The sequence below is a fragment of the Meles meles genome, chromosome 21 (genome assembly GCF_922984935.1).
Source record: "Meles meles chromosome 21, mMelMel3.1 paternal haplotype, whole genome shotgun sequence".
Classification (NCBI taxonomy): Eukaryota; Metazoa; Chordata; class Mammalia; order Carnivora; family Mustelidae; genus Meles; species Meles meles.
In genome coordinates, this window is record NC_060086.1 from 15,546,929 (window position 1) to 15,561,950 (window position 15,022).

The window sequence follows — 15,022 nt, forward strand, 5'->3', positions numbered from 1 at the left end:
GGGGTGGAGGGGCCCCTGGTGCTGCTTGTCACCCCCCGCCCGTGGGTCCGGATGCAGAGGGAGCAGCTGTTCTCCCCAGCTAGCATGGAGTCAGGGAGCAAGAGGAGACTCCTCGCTGTGGGGGCAAGCGGGGTGCACCCTACGGCCGAACCCCCTGCCCCCAGTACATGGCTGGTGGTTACAGAGGCATGTCCCTTCCAGAAGTGTGCAGCAGATGTCCCCGCGACCCTGGCCAACCCCTGTCTGGTCCTGGTCGGCTTCGACTAGGTCGTTCTCTGGCAGGAGCGCCAGCTCCCGCTGCGAACGACACAAGTGTGTGTTGCGTGAGGAATCTCACCAGCTCATATGAGGACGCCTGGAACTTGGCCTTTGGAGATTCTTGTCAGGACCGCCCGCGTCTTAGCTGCAAATCGATCAAGGGGACGACACATCTCAGCGCCTGGCAGCCATGTCCCCTTCTCACTCAGAGCCGCCCCTTGGCCACGGATGCCCGCGGAGTTGCCCACTCTGTCCCTTGTGCTGGGCGCTCGTGACCACGGGAACCACTCATGGCGGAGACAGTAGTGCTCGGGAACAGCTCTGCTCCCTGGGTGCTTGCGCTGTCCTCCGTGTAGGAGGTCGGCAGCGAAGTAGGGGTTCCACGATGCATGCTGCCCGAAGAGCCAGGCCGGAGCTCGCGGGCGGCCCTTGGCAGTGCAGGGCCACTGGCTCCTCTCGATGGGTCCTTATGGGGTGCTCGCTATAGGCAAGGCACCGGATTCCCTTTCCCCATCCTCACAGGATCCCCACCTGCTGGAAGCATCTGGGAGCCCCTGCTCTCAGGGGCTGGATGCCCTGTGACCAGCCAGCCGGGGGTGCCTGTGTCTCCCTTCCCTCCTGGACCTCCCTGGGGTCCACCACACTATGCTGCCCACACAGAAGCAGAAGGATGGCCTCCTTGCATCGAGAGGGGATGGTGTAGCAGGCGCTGCCCAGCCACATGGTCCTGACACATGGGTCAGCACCTGTCTGCCCCATGACAGCTCCGCAGGGCATGGGGAGAGGAGAAGGATGGGGTCTGTGGGCAATCCTAGGATGACCACAGTGCCTATTTCCAGTTTGGCTGGGCCTACAGGTGGCTGCCCTGGGAACCAGTCTTCTCTGCCCCCTGGGAAGACAGCATTTGGCCACCTGGTGTGTGTGCTTTCCAATTCCACACCTGGGCAGACTCCTGAGGGGCCCCAATGGCACCTACCAGCTTCACTTTCCCCTCGCCTCCTCCAGCCCTCGGCTTTCTGAGCTCAGTGTGGAAGGCTTCACGTGGCAGGTGCCAGCGACACACCCAGGCCCTCAGGGCATTGAAACCTCGCCTCGGGGACTCGGCCTGTGCACCCCCCGCCCCCAGCTCCCTCCCCACCAACCAGCTTCACTGCGCTGCGATCATGGCTGAGAGGCAGCTCCTAGGGTTTTGCTGGGACCCAGGCTGGCCGGTGCCCCACCTGGTGGTCTCAGGTCTGCATGTGCTAGCTAGGCACCCCAAAATACCCATGTGTCAAGACTCAGATGAAACAGACCTGAGCAGAGGGGCCTGGCTCCTGCCGGACATCTCTAGGGAAGACAGAGAGCAGAGCTCTGTCCTCGGGATGGGGGCCCAGCAGTGTGCGCGGTCTCAGGGCGGCCAGTCAGGCAGCCATGGGGGCCTGCAGGAGCCCTGAGGGCCCGGGGCTGCGAGCTTGAACACAGGAAGCTGGTCTGAGAACATGAGGTCAGGGAACGTCCCTCAGAGGGGACTGTGGCAGCAAATTCTGACCAGCCGTGGAGGCACAAGGGTGCCCAGGAGGCTCAGAGATGTTGCGGCCTGGCCACTGGTTGGGTGCCTCCTGAGGCCCTGGAGAGAAGGAGAGCCACTGGTGGGGGCTGGGCCGAGCTCTCGGGTTCTGACAGGACAGCTGAGGGGTGCCCGGGTAGATAGGTGCGTGCCCCCAGCTCTTCCAGCTGGCCCCAGGGTGACGCGGGAAGTGGGGGTCTGGGCCACAGTCAGCTCATGTTCCCTCACTGGGCCCGGGGCTGCTCTCCCATCTGCATGCCGGCTTTTTAACTGGCTTTTAACCACTTGCCCTTTTTTCTCTTTTTTTAAAAAATTTAGCTTTATGGGGATTGGATTTATGTATCACATACCTCACCCATTTGAAACGAGAGTGATTTGGTGGTTTTGGTGGACTTGCAGATGGTGTACCACTCTCGTTACCTCAGGACGCCATCCCGTGCCCTGCCCCTGTGATACCTCTGTCTTCTGCCCTGCGCAGGCCCCGGCCCACTTGCCACCTGTGTGGGGTCCTGTCCTGGGGGTGCTCTGTGAGGGGTTTCTCTCCCTGGGCATTGTGCATCTAAGGAACACGTGTGTTGTTGCGGGTGTCAGTAACGTTCCCCTGTGCAGACGCGGTTCTCCCCGCCTTTCATCTGCCACGAATAACAATGCTGTGAGCGTTTCTTCACAGGCAGACCCCGTTGTATAGGCCTGTTGGGCTGTATGGTGACTCCACATTCAACTACTCGAGGGCCTGTTACCATTTTATACCCACAGCAGCGGTCCTTGGGGGCTGGGCCACCTCCCCGCCCTCGCCAAGGCTTGTTATCTCATGGGGACTTTGGTTTCCTTTTCCCTGAGGAGTGATGACATCAGCTTTGGGCATCTTGTCACGTACTTACTTGTTTTTGTGTCTCCTCCTTGGAGAAGTGTGTCATCAGACCCTGCCCGTCTCTTAATCTGTTACCTGGTCTGGTCCCCACTGAGTCAGCATCTTGGGTACAAGTCACGTCCTTGACGTGTGACTCATAAGTATTTTCTCCTGTTCTGTACGTTGTCTTTTCCTTTTCTTGAAGGTGTCTTTTGAAGCACAACGTTTTTCACTGCGATAATATCCAGTTTGTTTTTCTTTTTCTTTTCTTCTTTGTGTCTAGCATCCTGTCCAGGAACGCACGGCGGAATCCACTGTCACAAAGGCTTAAACTCACATTTTTTCCTGGGAGTTGCAGTTTTAGCTCTTATGCTTAGGTGTTTGATTCGGAGTTGGGTTTTACATATGGCGTGAGGTAGGGGTCCGGCTTCACACATTTGCCTGTGGGTGTCCCATGGTCCAGCACGTGTATTAAAGGACTGTTCTTCCCTGTTGAGTGGTCTTGGCAGCACTGTAGGAAATCGTTGGCTGTAGATATCAGGTTCTCCTGTGGGCTCTTGATTCTCTTCCGGTGAGTTCTCCGTCTGTACCAGGGCCGGCATCCAAGTGCATGGCTCCTGTAATGGAGGTGGGGGTCTTTGTGCTGTACCCTCTTCAGGATGGCTGGGTTATTCAGGGTTCTCCCAAGCCCCTTGCAGTGCCACGTGACTTTGGGAAGCAGCTGGCATCTGGGTGATGCAGGATGAAGGGCGCGTGCCCACCAGCTGGGTGCGGTCATTGTCACACACGCCGTCCTCTGGTCTGTGGGTGCTTATTTCCGTCTCTGGTCCTTGCCAGCACTGTTTGTTCACTATTGTTTTCAGTGTGCTCTGGCTCGGCTCTGTGGGCTGGGGACGCTCCCCCATCACTGGCACCAGCACTCTGGAAACCAGCCTCTGGCCCAGCCTCGGTGCGGCCTGCCACATAGCCCGTAGCGCGTCACTGCAGGAGAACCTTCCTCCGCCTCCCACTTTCCTGCTCAGATTCTTCCCACCCAAGGTCAGCAAACCTGAGCCCATGGGCCAGGTCCAGCCGGCCGTGTGTTTTGGCAAATAGAGCTCTCTTGTAACCGAGCAGTGCCCATCTGTCTACGTATGTCTGTGGTTGTCTATGCAGTACAGTGGCAACAGAGGCTGTGTGGCCCACAAAACCTGAATATTTGCTTTGTGCCCACTTGTGGAAAGGATTGCTGGCCCACATGATAGACATCTCCAGGAAACAGGACAGCAAACCACCAGGCTGGTCTCCCCAGACCATCTGCCCCAGCCTTCGGGGCCCCAAGCCTCTGTGCCCTGACCCACTCTCTACCTGTTTCCCCTAAAATGAGGGTTTTGTGAAAGACGAGCATGATCACAGGTGGGACGGAACAGGGCATGCGCTGTGACCCTGGGCTTCTGTGCGGGGCTCCTCATTCCTCATGCTGCAGTTTAGACCCTCAGCCCATGCAGGAGGAGGAGGGCCTGGGGCTGCCCACCCAGCAGATAGATTTCACACACTTGCTTATCTTTCCCGACTGTTCAAATTCGAGGAGTAACACTGCCTTCTAACCTGAGAGTCTATGATTCAGCCAAAGCTACAGAATCTCTCTTTATCCTTTGGGGTTTTTACAAGGTTCTCAGAAACCCATCAAGAGCCCCGAGTCCTCCCCACTCAGTGCCTTCTCCAGCAGGCTCCTTGGAGTCCTGGGCCCCCACCCTCTGGTGGCCCCAGGTGGCCTTCCTCTCTCTCTCCGAGGTGATGCCAGCGGAGAGGGTCTCGGGGACGTGGCTGCTGGCCCGCAGCTGAAGCTGGTGTCTGTTCTCCCCTCCTACCATGGGGCTTATGGGCTGTCTTCCCCTGTGCCTAGAACACCTGGAAGGTATTTTACTTGCAGGGGTGTCATGTAGAAGGGAGAGGATCCTGCTGCTCCCTCCCCCAGCCCCATCCTCCTCCCCTTTGCAGGCACCTGCAGGTGTTCTGGGCTGGCGGCTGGCCCCGCCCGGGGCCCCCAGGGTGGCTGCACTGTCCTTCAGTGATGGGGCAGGACCACACCCAAGGCAGCTTGAGCTCGTGTGCTGACCCTGGCACACTTGACGGATGTGTCCGCAGCCAGCCTCCTTCCCGGGGGAGAGGGATGATCGGAATAAGGGCTCTGCCCCTCCCCCATCCCATTTTTCCGGGAAGAGAGAGGAGAAACATGGGGGTAGGACTCACAAAGGCAGTGGGAAATGGGACTGTTGTCCAGGAGAGGGCAAAGAACGGCGGATCGGGCGGGAAGGAAGTTTGGCCATGGTTGTTCATCTGGCTCAGGTGCCTCACCAGCAGAGATGGGACGGGGCGGTGGGCCAGCGGCCTCTGGCCCATCTGCTCAGGACACACGGGCCTCCCAGAGCACCTGGCTGGAGGGAGACCTCGGACCTGTCCCAGAATGGGTCCAGGACCTTTCTCACAGCAGCGCCAGCTCGCTGCTCTGGCAGACGCTGAGACCCTTGAGGCAGCCCTCTCCCTCTGCTGCCCTGCTGTGGCCCCTGTCCTTGTCAGGAAGGCCGGGGAGAGACGGCCAGAGAGACGTGGCCGGTGCTGTGACCCCACAAACATCCCTTCTTCCCCCACTCACCTGGGCCACCGGGCAAGTCGTCCAGACCATAAACTGGAGCTGCTCTTGGCAGATCTAAGAGCATGAGGGCAAAAGGCTGGGACCCCCCGCAAACTGACCCAGGGTCATTAGGGTCTTAGAGGCAGGTCCCACGGGTGGCAGGGGTCCCCAGTTCCCCTTCCCCTTGGGGTTCTCTGACCTTCATACCTGTGTGTGTGTGTGTGTGAGGCTGTGCATTGCGTGCCCATCTGTGTGTGTACACGCATCTCGGTGTATGAGCATATATGTGTGTCTACCTATATGAGTGCATATGAGCGTGTCCGTGTGCATGTGGGTGCACACGTGTGTGAGTGCCATACATGTGTGCGTGCACGTGTGTATCTGTTCATGTGTGTGCCTCGCTCACTCCCAAGCATGAGTAAATTCCGGTAGAGTCAAGCATTCGGCTCCCTGTGAGTTTCTGGATGGTCCTTGTGTCAAGGCACCCCTTCCCATCACGGCCACAGGGCAAGACACCAGAAATGGATTTCCCTTGACTGACCCCGCCGGTGACCGGCATCCTGAGCAGGAGGCAGAGCATCACAGACACCCTAGAGCCCCCTAGCTGGCCCCTCCTTCCCTTCACAGCCCAGAGCAGTGTGGCCTGCTGCCGTGGGGTGCCGTTGGGCCCTGATGTGGGCTCCACTGTGTCCAATGCTTGCTGCTCAGTGTTGTTTGTGACACCCGTTCTCGCGGACGGTCCTCCACATGGGGACCACACACTGCGTTTGATGGGCGTGGACCGCAAGACCAGGACCTGCTGGTGCCTGACTCCCGGTGGCCGTCTGTGCAAGGCCCAGAATTGTCGGCTGTGGGATGTCCATCTGCTCTCCCTGAGTGCTGCCAAGTGGTGTTTCCGGGGTGGCTGTGTCCATTCCCGTTCTCACCTGCCTGAGCGCCGGCCGCTCGATACACGGTGCTCGGTGTTTCCCATCTGTTCGGTGCCGGCCGGGTGTTTGGGGATGCATGCGGGCTATCTCGCAGCCATTTTAATTGGCATCCCTCTGACGATTAATTTGTGCCCCATTTCCTGCCTTGTTGGCCTTTGGGACACTTTTGCTAAGTGTTTGCATTTTTTGCCCATTTTAAAACTTGAATTGTCTGATGCTTGTCTTGCTTGTTTGTATGGGTCCTCCAGGGATTCTGGGCACGAGTCCTGTGTCAGGTGTTGCGTTCCAAGCGTCCGCCTCTGCCGTCGCCTTCTCGCTCTGAGTCAAGTGTGCTTGTTTTCGCGTGTGGCCAGCACCTTTCCTGTTTCAGAGCAGCCTCTGTCTGCTCCAAGGTCACGACGTCCTCTTGTGTTTTTTCCTAACGCGGTTCTGTTTTACCTTGTGTTTCCAGGAGTCAGGGTTCATGTGTGCTGTGAGGTCAGGGTGATTGGGGCGTTCCGTGGCCCCCACACCATTTACAGGGGAGATGACCCTTCCCCCTGGGCTCCGTCTGTCCGTGCATTGGTGGCTCTCGGTCGTCACTGCTAAGACTGTCATGCGTCGTGGAGTCTGCCAGGTGGCCCATAGACATGTTCACCGGCCGTAGGCTGCAGAGTTCATCCGGGCCCTGGGTTGGGTCTGAAATTTCCAGTCATTCCCCACGTGCTTACTGAGCTCTGCACGGAGGCCAGGCCTCACTCGCTCTCCATGTCTGCGTTGCTGACCTTGTTTCCCTGGGGTGGATGGGCCCCTTCCAGGCCAGAGGGAAGAGACGGGACGTGTGGCAGATAGTGAGGCCTTGGTTTTCCCACCTGTAGCCTCAGGAGGGAGGAGGCATCTTTCCGTCTCCTGGCTACTGGGGATAAAACCTCAGGAAAATGGCCTTGCCCAGTCACAGGGCCACGCTCACGCTGGTTTCCAGGACTGGACAGAGGGGGGTCCGCATTGGCTGGAGTGGGACAGTGTCTGCTAACCAGAACATGGGCTGCCAGGCAAGCAGGAGCAGCAGAGGGGGATCGAGGGGGGTCTTTTGGCTGAGCGAGGGTGGTCCTGGGGTGCAGGGGATGCAGGGGCCCCAGCAGAGGCGGTGGGTGAAGCAGCAGAAGGCTGGACCCAGTTACTTGCACACCTCTGTCCTAGAAGTTGCCCGGGACTGCTCATGGTGGCTTTCTCCGTTATTGCCCAAACTGGAAGCAACGAGGGTGCCCCTCAGAAGTGAGCAGACCCGCACAGAGGTGCATCCGCCTGAAGGAATGCTACTGAGCACCAAAAAGAAATGAGCCAGCGAGCCAGCAAGGGAGGGTGCAGCCTTCCACGCAGACGCTGAGTGAAAGAAGCCTGTTTGAAAAGGCTTAGCTAGCCATGTTCTGGAGAAGCCAGAACCGTGGGGGCAGTGAGCGTGGGGCGGGACACGTGACTGTGCGCTTGTCAACACTGACCAATCTGACTGCACGCTGAACATGGACATGTGCGTCACTGTGATGTCATCCGTGAGACCAGCACCCAAGCTAGACTCCCGAATGTGAGGGCAACCTTGCTGTGCTCGGAACAGCGCCCTGAGGCCAACCTTGGTGCCTGGGAAGCAGAGAGGCTGAACCCAGAGGCACGAGGGCCTGTGCCCAGTGCAGCGCTTCTCACGCGCGGCCCGCGGGTGCTGGACCCGGTAGCCGTGTGGGGGGTGGGCAGCTAGGGCAGCGGCAGGGGAGGGAGCTGGGCTGGGCCCTGTCGAGGTGGGGCGCACAGGTGGACATGGGCGGGAACACACACCCAGTGTAGAGCAGACATAGGTGTCTCTACCGGCAAGCCTGTGTAGACTCACAGCTGAGCAAGGGCCGTGTCCACACTGGTAAGCTGCTGACGGCTCTGCATGGGTACTTAGCTCTCGTCTCAGTCTTTCTCTCAGGTTTGTGTTGTTTTTTGCATCTGTGGGAGCCAGTCCCCCGGGTGTGAGTGTTTGCCAGTGGCGTGTTAGAGCGCACAGACTCCCATGATGCCCTGCCTGTGTGCTGTGTGAGGAGACGGGCAAGCGCCTGCGACATTCCAAAGAGCTGTCTCCGAGTCTTTCTGTCTTTCCTCCCCCAGCTACCCCTTGCCGCTCCCTGAGGCAGGTCACAGCACCACGGCCTCATCAATTGGGTGTGGAGGCCCAGGGAAGGGGTGGCCGTCCTTGCCCTCACCCCCCAGTGTCCGTCACCGAAGCTGTCCATCCAGGCCATGCTGACCCACCCCGTGGTCCTGCAGGGTGGCTACGACCAGAGCAGGACCAAAGTGCTGCACATGAGCATGAACCCGGCCAGCGCAGCCAAGCAGCGGCTCCGTGAGGACCAGGCCCGGCTGCAGGAGGAGTGTGAGCAGCTGCGGGAGCTCGTGCGCGCGCTGGAGCGAGGCGGCCCTGTCCCTGCTGACCTGGAGGCCGCCGCAAGTCTGCCTTCGTCCAAGGAACTAACAGGTAGGTCCCTCCCCACTGCGTCCATGGGCCATCCTGTGGGTAGGGGGCTGCGGGAGGGCCTGGGACCGAGCCCCTCAGGGGCCACAGGTCACAGCGGGAAGAGATTCTGGCAGCTGTGGGGGAACAAGTGGCTGAACTCTTCCAAGACCCTCACACAAATTCGTGCCTTTTTTCGGTGTATCCGTGTCCCATTAATCACGAGTCGATCCAATGCTCTGTGGAAATGGGGACCATCTTTCATGGATCTAAGTACCTTTCATGGAGTCCAGAGCCCTGGTGCAGGGGCCAGGAGCACGGCACATGAACATGGCCTCACCCACACTCTACAGCTCTGCACACCAGGGTGACAGCCCCTGAGCCCACGGCTCGTCACTGCCCATGCGGGCAAGTAACCCTCCTGTTCCCACTGAGTCCTGTGCTGGAGCTGCCCGGCCAGTGCAGAGCAAAGGGGCCCACCAGCCAAGGGGGGCATATCTGGGAGCCCCACTTGCCCGGGTCCCTGTCCAGGGTGAGGGCCGGTTGCAGAAGCCAGCCTCTCTGCAGGCTGCCCAGCCTATCCCGCCACAGCTCTGGCGGGGACACTGAGCTGTCAGTGAGCCAGGACGAGGCTCCTGTTCCCTTGATGTTTCCCAGCTGTGCTCCAGCACGGCTCCTCCTGTGCGAAGCCCCTCCTGACCTCCTTGGGCAGATCCTCTGCCCCATGAAGGCACAGGGCTCTGGCCACCGCCTCGTCCCCCTCAACTCTACTGAGCCCTGCCCAGGACTTGTTCTGCACGTGTCTTCTTGCTCGGGGGTCTTGGCTCCAGCCCCCTCTCTGCCCCGTTTGCCGTTGCCATTGGCCCGTCCTGCTGTCAGCCTGACCGTGGGAGGTTTGGGGGTTTTGTATTTCATTTTCAAGGAAGGTGCAAACGCACAGAGAAGACTCGAGGACGCTGGTGGGCGGGTGGCTGAAGGGGGTGGAGCCGAGAGGGGTCCAAGTGGTGCCCCAGAGCCTCCGAGGCTGGAGGTGGTGGCAGGTGGCCCCGGGGGCAGAGGGTTAAGGGCACTTGCCAGAGGGCGTAAGGACAGGCATCGGCCCCTACGCCTTCTGCCGAGCACCCTGCTCTAGACAGCTCGCCCCCAGCAACAATGAAAAGAGGAAACAGAAAACCAAGGCTATTCTCTTAGAGCCAGAATCCTAAAGAGCAGGCCCGGTGCTGGCAGGGCCTCCCCAGGAACTCATTAGGGACCGAGGATGTTGGGCTCCATGTCAGGCCTGCTGGGCCAGACACATCTGCGGCGTGCAGAGGGTCCCTGGACGGAAAGAATGAAGCAAGCTCAGAGGTGGTGCGTGTGGGTGCCAGGACCCCCGCCCCAATCCGCCCCCTTCTCTTCACCCACCACAACAGCCTCTGGATGGGCTCCTTTTGTGGCAGCTGACATGGGGCGCCCTGCCCGGCCTGTCCCCTCGCTGTGAGCAGAGTCCTAGGACAGCCGGGCCCTGCGGGAGAGAACAGCACAGGTGGGAAGACAAAGCCTATGTCTTAGGAGAGGAAGGAAATGTTGCTTTACTTTTTTCAAAGAGGAAACACGTGAACTTTCGGAAGTTAAAGACACCAAAACTGAAGTGAAAAGCTAAACAGAAGACTTCGAAAATTGGGGGGGGGGTATGTGCACAGGAGAGCAGAAGGTCAGATAGAGGCACGAGGGGCGTGGGGTGTCTGTGGCTCCTCTGGTGGCTCTAGGAGAGGTCGGGGGCCCAGGGGACTCGTGGCTGGCCAGAGGGAGGTGCCCCATGCTGGGATGTGTCACAGTGAGGCTTCTCAACGCAGGGACAAGGGCACCTGTCACCTCCCAGAGAGGGAGAAACAGGCTGCTCCTTTCTCAACTGTGGCTCGAGGAGCAAGAAAGCCACCAGGGGCCGGACTCTGGGTGCCCGAGGGACCAGACAGCAGGTCATAGCCAGCCCCACGCTCAGCCCCACGAGGGAGGAGTTTGCTTCTGTTTCCGATGTTCAGTGTCTAGAAAATGCTCACTCAAGCTTCCCTCTCTCACAAGGCCCTTGGAGGATGCATGCCTTTGAAACGAGGGCAAGAGCCAGGGAGCAAGATGTGGATACAGAAGGCTGGAGCACCAGCCCTTGAGAGATGAGGAAGACGTGGGACAGCTGCCCTAGGAACAGCCAGAGCAGGCTGAGACTGGTCAGAAGGTTCTGGAACCTTGTAGAATGGAAGGTGTCCAGTGTCTTGAGAGATGGTGCAGACTAGAGCTTTCCTCGCCTGGGTGCTGGACTCGCGGCTGGTAATGCCAAACGGTCAGGGTGCTCCAACATGGACACCCAGTAGGGGCTTGCCAAGTCAGTCATGAGTACCCAGAAAATGGAGCCGCTGGAGAAACAGGACTCTCAGCCACTGCAGGGGCAGCAAAAGGTGTTGGGAGGAGAGGGCGTCCCAGTCTCCTGCCCGGCCCAGCTCGCGTGGCTGTGGTCAGGACAGTGTGGGGACCTGACACAAGCAACTCAGGGCAAGGAGTCCAGGCCTCAGTCTGGTGGTGGTAAGCGGGGCCTCGCTGTCCGACCCGGGAGCACTGACACCATTGTGGGTCCACCATGGGAGGACCTAGTACCGAAGTTACCAGCCAGTGGGTACAGCCAATGCCCCAAGGGAGTGGGACATACCCCCATCCCGCCAGTAGACTCTCAAAGACTCTCTGTGACCTACCTGTGCAACAGAGTTGGCATCAAACCGAAGCCTAGAATTTTAGGCATGCGTGCAGGTCGAGCTGGTGAAGGCCGGTGCGTGTCAGTTTCACTGAGAACCCGGCGCTGGTCGGCAGAGACAGAGGCCAGTACCCTGTTAGGGATGGGTTCCCCTCGGGGCACCGGCTGATGGACCACACAGCTGCCACAGTGGGGGAGGTGCAGGGTGCGTGGACATGGCTGAGGCCGCCTCTCCCGCAAGCTCGGTGAGAGCAGGAGCTCTGAGAACCTCTGCTGGGTTGCCCATGGCCTTGTGCCAGGCATTTATGTCATGTTTGTGGTAGAGGCCGCATGGCGAGTGTGGTTGTAGGACCCAGCCCCAAGGGATCACGGTAGAGCCAGGCGCCTCGTGGTTAGCATTGGAGCCTGCGGGCAGATGACTGGCCGCTGCTGACTGGCTGACGAGCGCCCAGATGGCACGGTGGGGTACTTGTTTCTGCCTGCGAGGCTCCGGGTGCTCAACCAGTGTGCCCACCCCAAAGCTCTCAGGTCATCTGCGGGGCAAGCGGCCCCAGCCATGTGGGGCCGGGCTGCTGGGCAGTGACTTGTGACCTCCTGCCACTCACAGAAGCCTCAGCACTTTAAGTCCCTGGCCAGGGTACCTGAGTACCCTGGAGATGCCCCTCAGAGAGTGGGGCTCCAAGGGCCTTCCAGCCACCAACAGATGTCCCCCACGCTGCTGCCCTCTACCCCCAGATCTCACAGGCCACCTGCCCGGCCAAACCTCTGAGTGGCAGCACCCCTCGCCCAGGCCTTCTGCTGTGCCGATCGGTGCTACTGGGAGCAGTCAGGCTTGCCCCAGTCTGGGCATCGGTGGAGGGCCAGAGATGAGGCAGGAAACCCATACAGGGACCACCGCTCTCGGGCACCCCAGGGATAGCACCGACTGACAGACCTTATAGGAGCTCAACTGGTTCCCTGACAGATGACGTAAAGGGTCAGACAGGCTCCCGTCTGCTCTGAGCTGGCCTTGTGGAGCATCCTCCGAGTTCATTGCGGGTGCCCACGGCCCTCATGGTGCAGGTGCACATGGCAGACAGCTGGACTCACAGCGGGAGGCTGGCCTCCTGAGGAGAGCAGCTTGGCTGAACCGGAGGAGAAGGACCCATCGGGCTGACCGGGCTGGTGGGGGGAATGGGCACAGCCGCCTGCCCTCGCTGACTGCACTCTCAGGGTTTGGGGGAGAGCTGGTCTGAGGTTCTTGTGGATCTTTGACAGAGGAACTGCTGAATGACCGCTAGCAAGGACCCAGTCCCCTGGGTCGACAGGAACCGAAACGCTCAGCCTCCCCCAGCTTGCTCTTGGCTCCCCACAGGGCCCCCTGCAGTACCCGGGCTTGGCCAGGGAGATTATTAATTGCATCTTAATTAGGTAATGCATTAATATTAAAATAACCGGGTTTTGACAGCAACACAGTGAAGGTGATGAGATTTGTCACGGCCTGGCTGTGCGGGTGCAGCTGATCCCAAGGTGTCCCTGAGTGGGAGAGGGTGGTGGACTCTGGAGCTCCTACCCAGGGAGGCGAACTAGGGCACAGAGAGTAGCTTGCTTCTCCCTCCGCCATGCCATCCTCTCTGCGGGCTCTGCAGTGGCCTCCATGGGTGGGTCACGGGAGGGCCACGGGTCATGAGCCAAAGAGGTGCCGTCTTTGGCTGGCATGATGGCGTGGCTCCACAAGGCACAGGCCTTCTGAGTTTCTGCCACCCTGGTGCCCTCGAGTGAGGCAGCCACCCCCAGCTTCCACTGGCTCACATGGAGGTGAGGGTAGGGCACCGCCACGGAGGAGATGGGGTGGGCTCGCCGTGGCCCCCGAGGCACACACTCCTGTTACCAGCAGCACTGGCCGCCGGCTGCCTTCTGGGCCCACAGGTGGCAGCAGGGCCTGTCCCTGCCCTAAGGACAGAAGGGGGGAAGAACCACGGGAGTCAGGGGCCTTGGAGCAGGCCCTGGGTGTAGAGGGCCAAAAGAGGGGCAGACTTTGATGGCTGGGCAGCTTCCCAGGCCAGGGTGGGTGGCTTCAGCTGAGCTTTGTGGGTTGAGTAGGAGGGGAGAAGGACTGCTGTTCTAGGCGGGGGTCCCCTCAGCTGGTCCTCCACCCCCACACCTGTGCCCAGTCCTGTGTGGGACCGCAGTGAGAGCCATCCCTGTGTGCTGCTAACAAGGAATGCCTCATCCGCTAGGGGAAGAAAGACTGACGTGCCTAGGGACTCCAGGGAGCAATGCAGGGTCCTTGCAGCCACCTGCACCCCTGCCCCAGATGAGCACTCCCATTTGTGCCCAAGGCAGGCCCTGTGAGCTGCAGGAGGGTCCCGGTCTGGGGGTCTACTGACCCACCCTGCAGAACAGCTCTCACTCCCCAGGCCTGGGAGCAGGATGGAAGGGTAGGTGGCCTGGGTCTTTGGAGCCTCTGACTGGTGTCTGAGTGGCACACACCTGGAATGAGTCTGAAGAGCACCACAGGGGCTTCAAAACAGAGCAGATACTGAACTTGAGCTTTCAGAACGGGAGCAGATGCACCCAAATACAGCAATATTAGAGTACCGGACACAGGAAACCACCACACAGGTGCTTGTGGGAGCATTAGCCCATTTTCTCAGGACACATTCTTCGTGGAGATGGCTGGGTCAGCCCGTGGTTGGCTTCCAGAAAACTGGCCCTTATCCCTCAGTGTCCATACGTGGCCCGTGGCCATGTGTCCCCGTGGACGCTGGTGCTGCTGGGGTAGTTCTCACGGGTGTGCATGTGTGTGCGTGCGTGTGTGTATGCGCATGCTTGTGTGTGGTGATGCAGCATGTCCCATCCTAGCTGGCGCTCCCTGCGTCCTCTGGGGCAGGTCTCTGCTCTAGCTTCCCCTTTATTGGGTTGTTTTCATTTTACCAAGTTCGGGGAATTTCATTTTCTCGCAGCATCCTTCTCAGAGCAGACATTATTCATTTGTGCTCAGACAATGAATGTTCCTTTTATGGGAGTCTCATCTGAGAGCCCTGCCCGACCCAAGGTCAAGACACTTTTTTCTTACTTTTCTACGAAGAGTTTTTTAGTCTTAAGCTGACTCAGTGATCTGCATAGAGTTGAGTTTTGCATGCGATGTGAGGTTTAGGTCGGGATGAGTTTTGAGAGGAGTTTGCTAAACGTCTAGTTGTTCCAGCGTCAAACATGGAAAAGCCTCTTCCGTCTCCGGTGAATTACCCTTGCTCCAAGGTCCTGTGTCCCTGACCTACGTGTCTGTTGCGTCACTGCCACCCTGCCTGGCAGCCATCGCTGGACCCTCCGTCAGTAACACAAGTCTTGGACTCATGCCCCCTCTTCACAAGCACCTTGCCCGTTCTTGTCCCACTGCCTTTCCACATGAACACGAGATCCAGCTCGTCTGTGTCTGCAGAAATCCTGCCGACACTCTCACGGGCATCCCGTTAGGTCTGCACATCAGTCTGGGCAGAGCTGTACCCCTGCAGTGGAAAGACATAACACAGGCTTCCTTGCGTTTCCTTCCTCAGCGGTTCCCGTGCTCTGTTAGAAACATCCTGAAGTGTTTCCTGGTTGTTTTTTGAAATTCTTGGAGTTTACTGTGTGTGCGTGTGTGTGTGTGTGTGTGTG

At 59.3% G+C, this 15,022-nt stretch overlaps 1 protein-coding gene across 2 annotated transcripts in view; it reads left to right on the top strand.

Annotated features, from left to right (window-relative positions):
* Positions 1-15,022, top strand: part of MAD1L1 (mitotic arrest deficient 1 like 1) — a 309,358-nt gene that overhangs the window by 229,618 nt on the left and 64,718 nt on the right. For both annotated transcript variants that reach the window (XM_045993575.1, XM_045993577.1), the window contains one exon: positions 8,481-8,688. In XM_045993575.1, the coding sequence (XP_045849531.1) occupies positions 8,481-8,688 (208 nt within the window). The remainder of the gene's footprint in view (positions 1-8,480; positions 8,689-15,022) is intronic.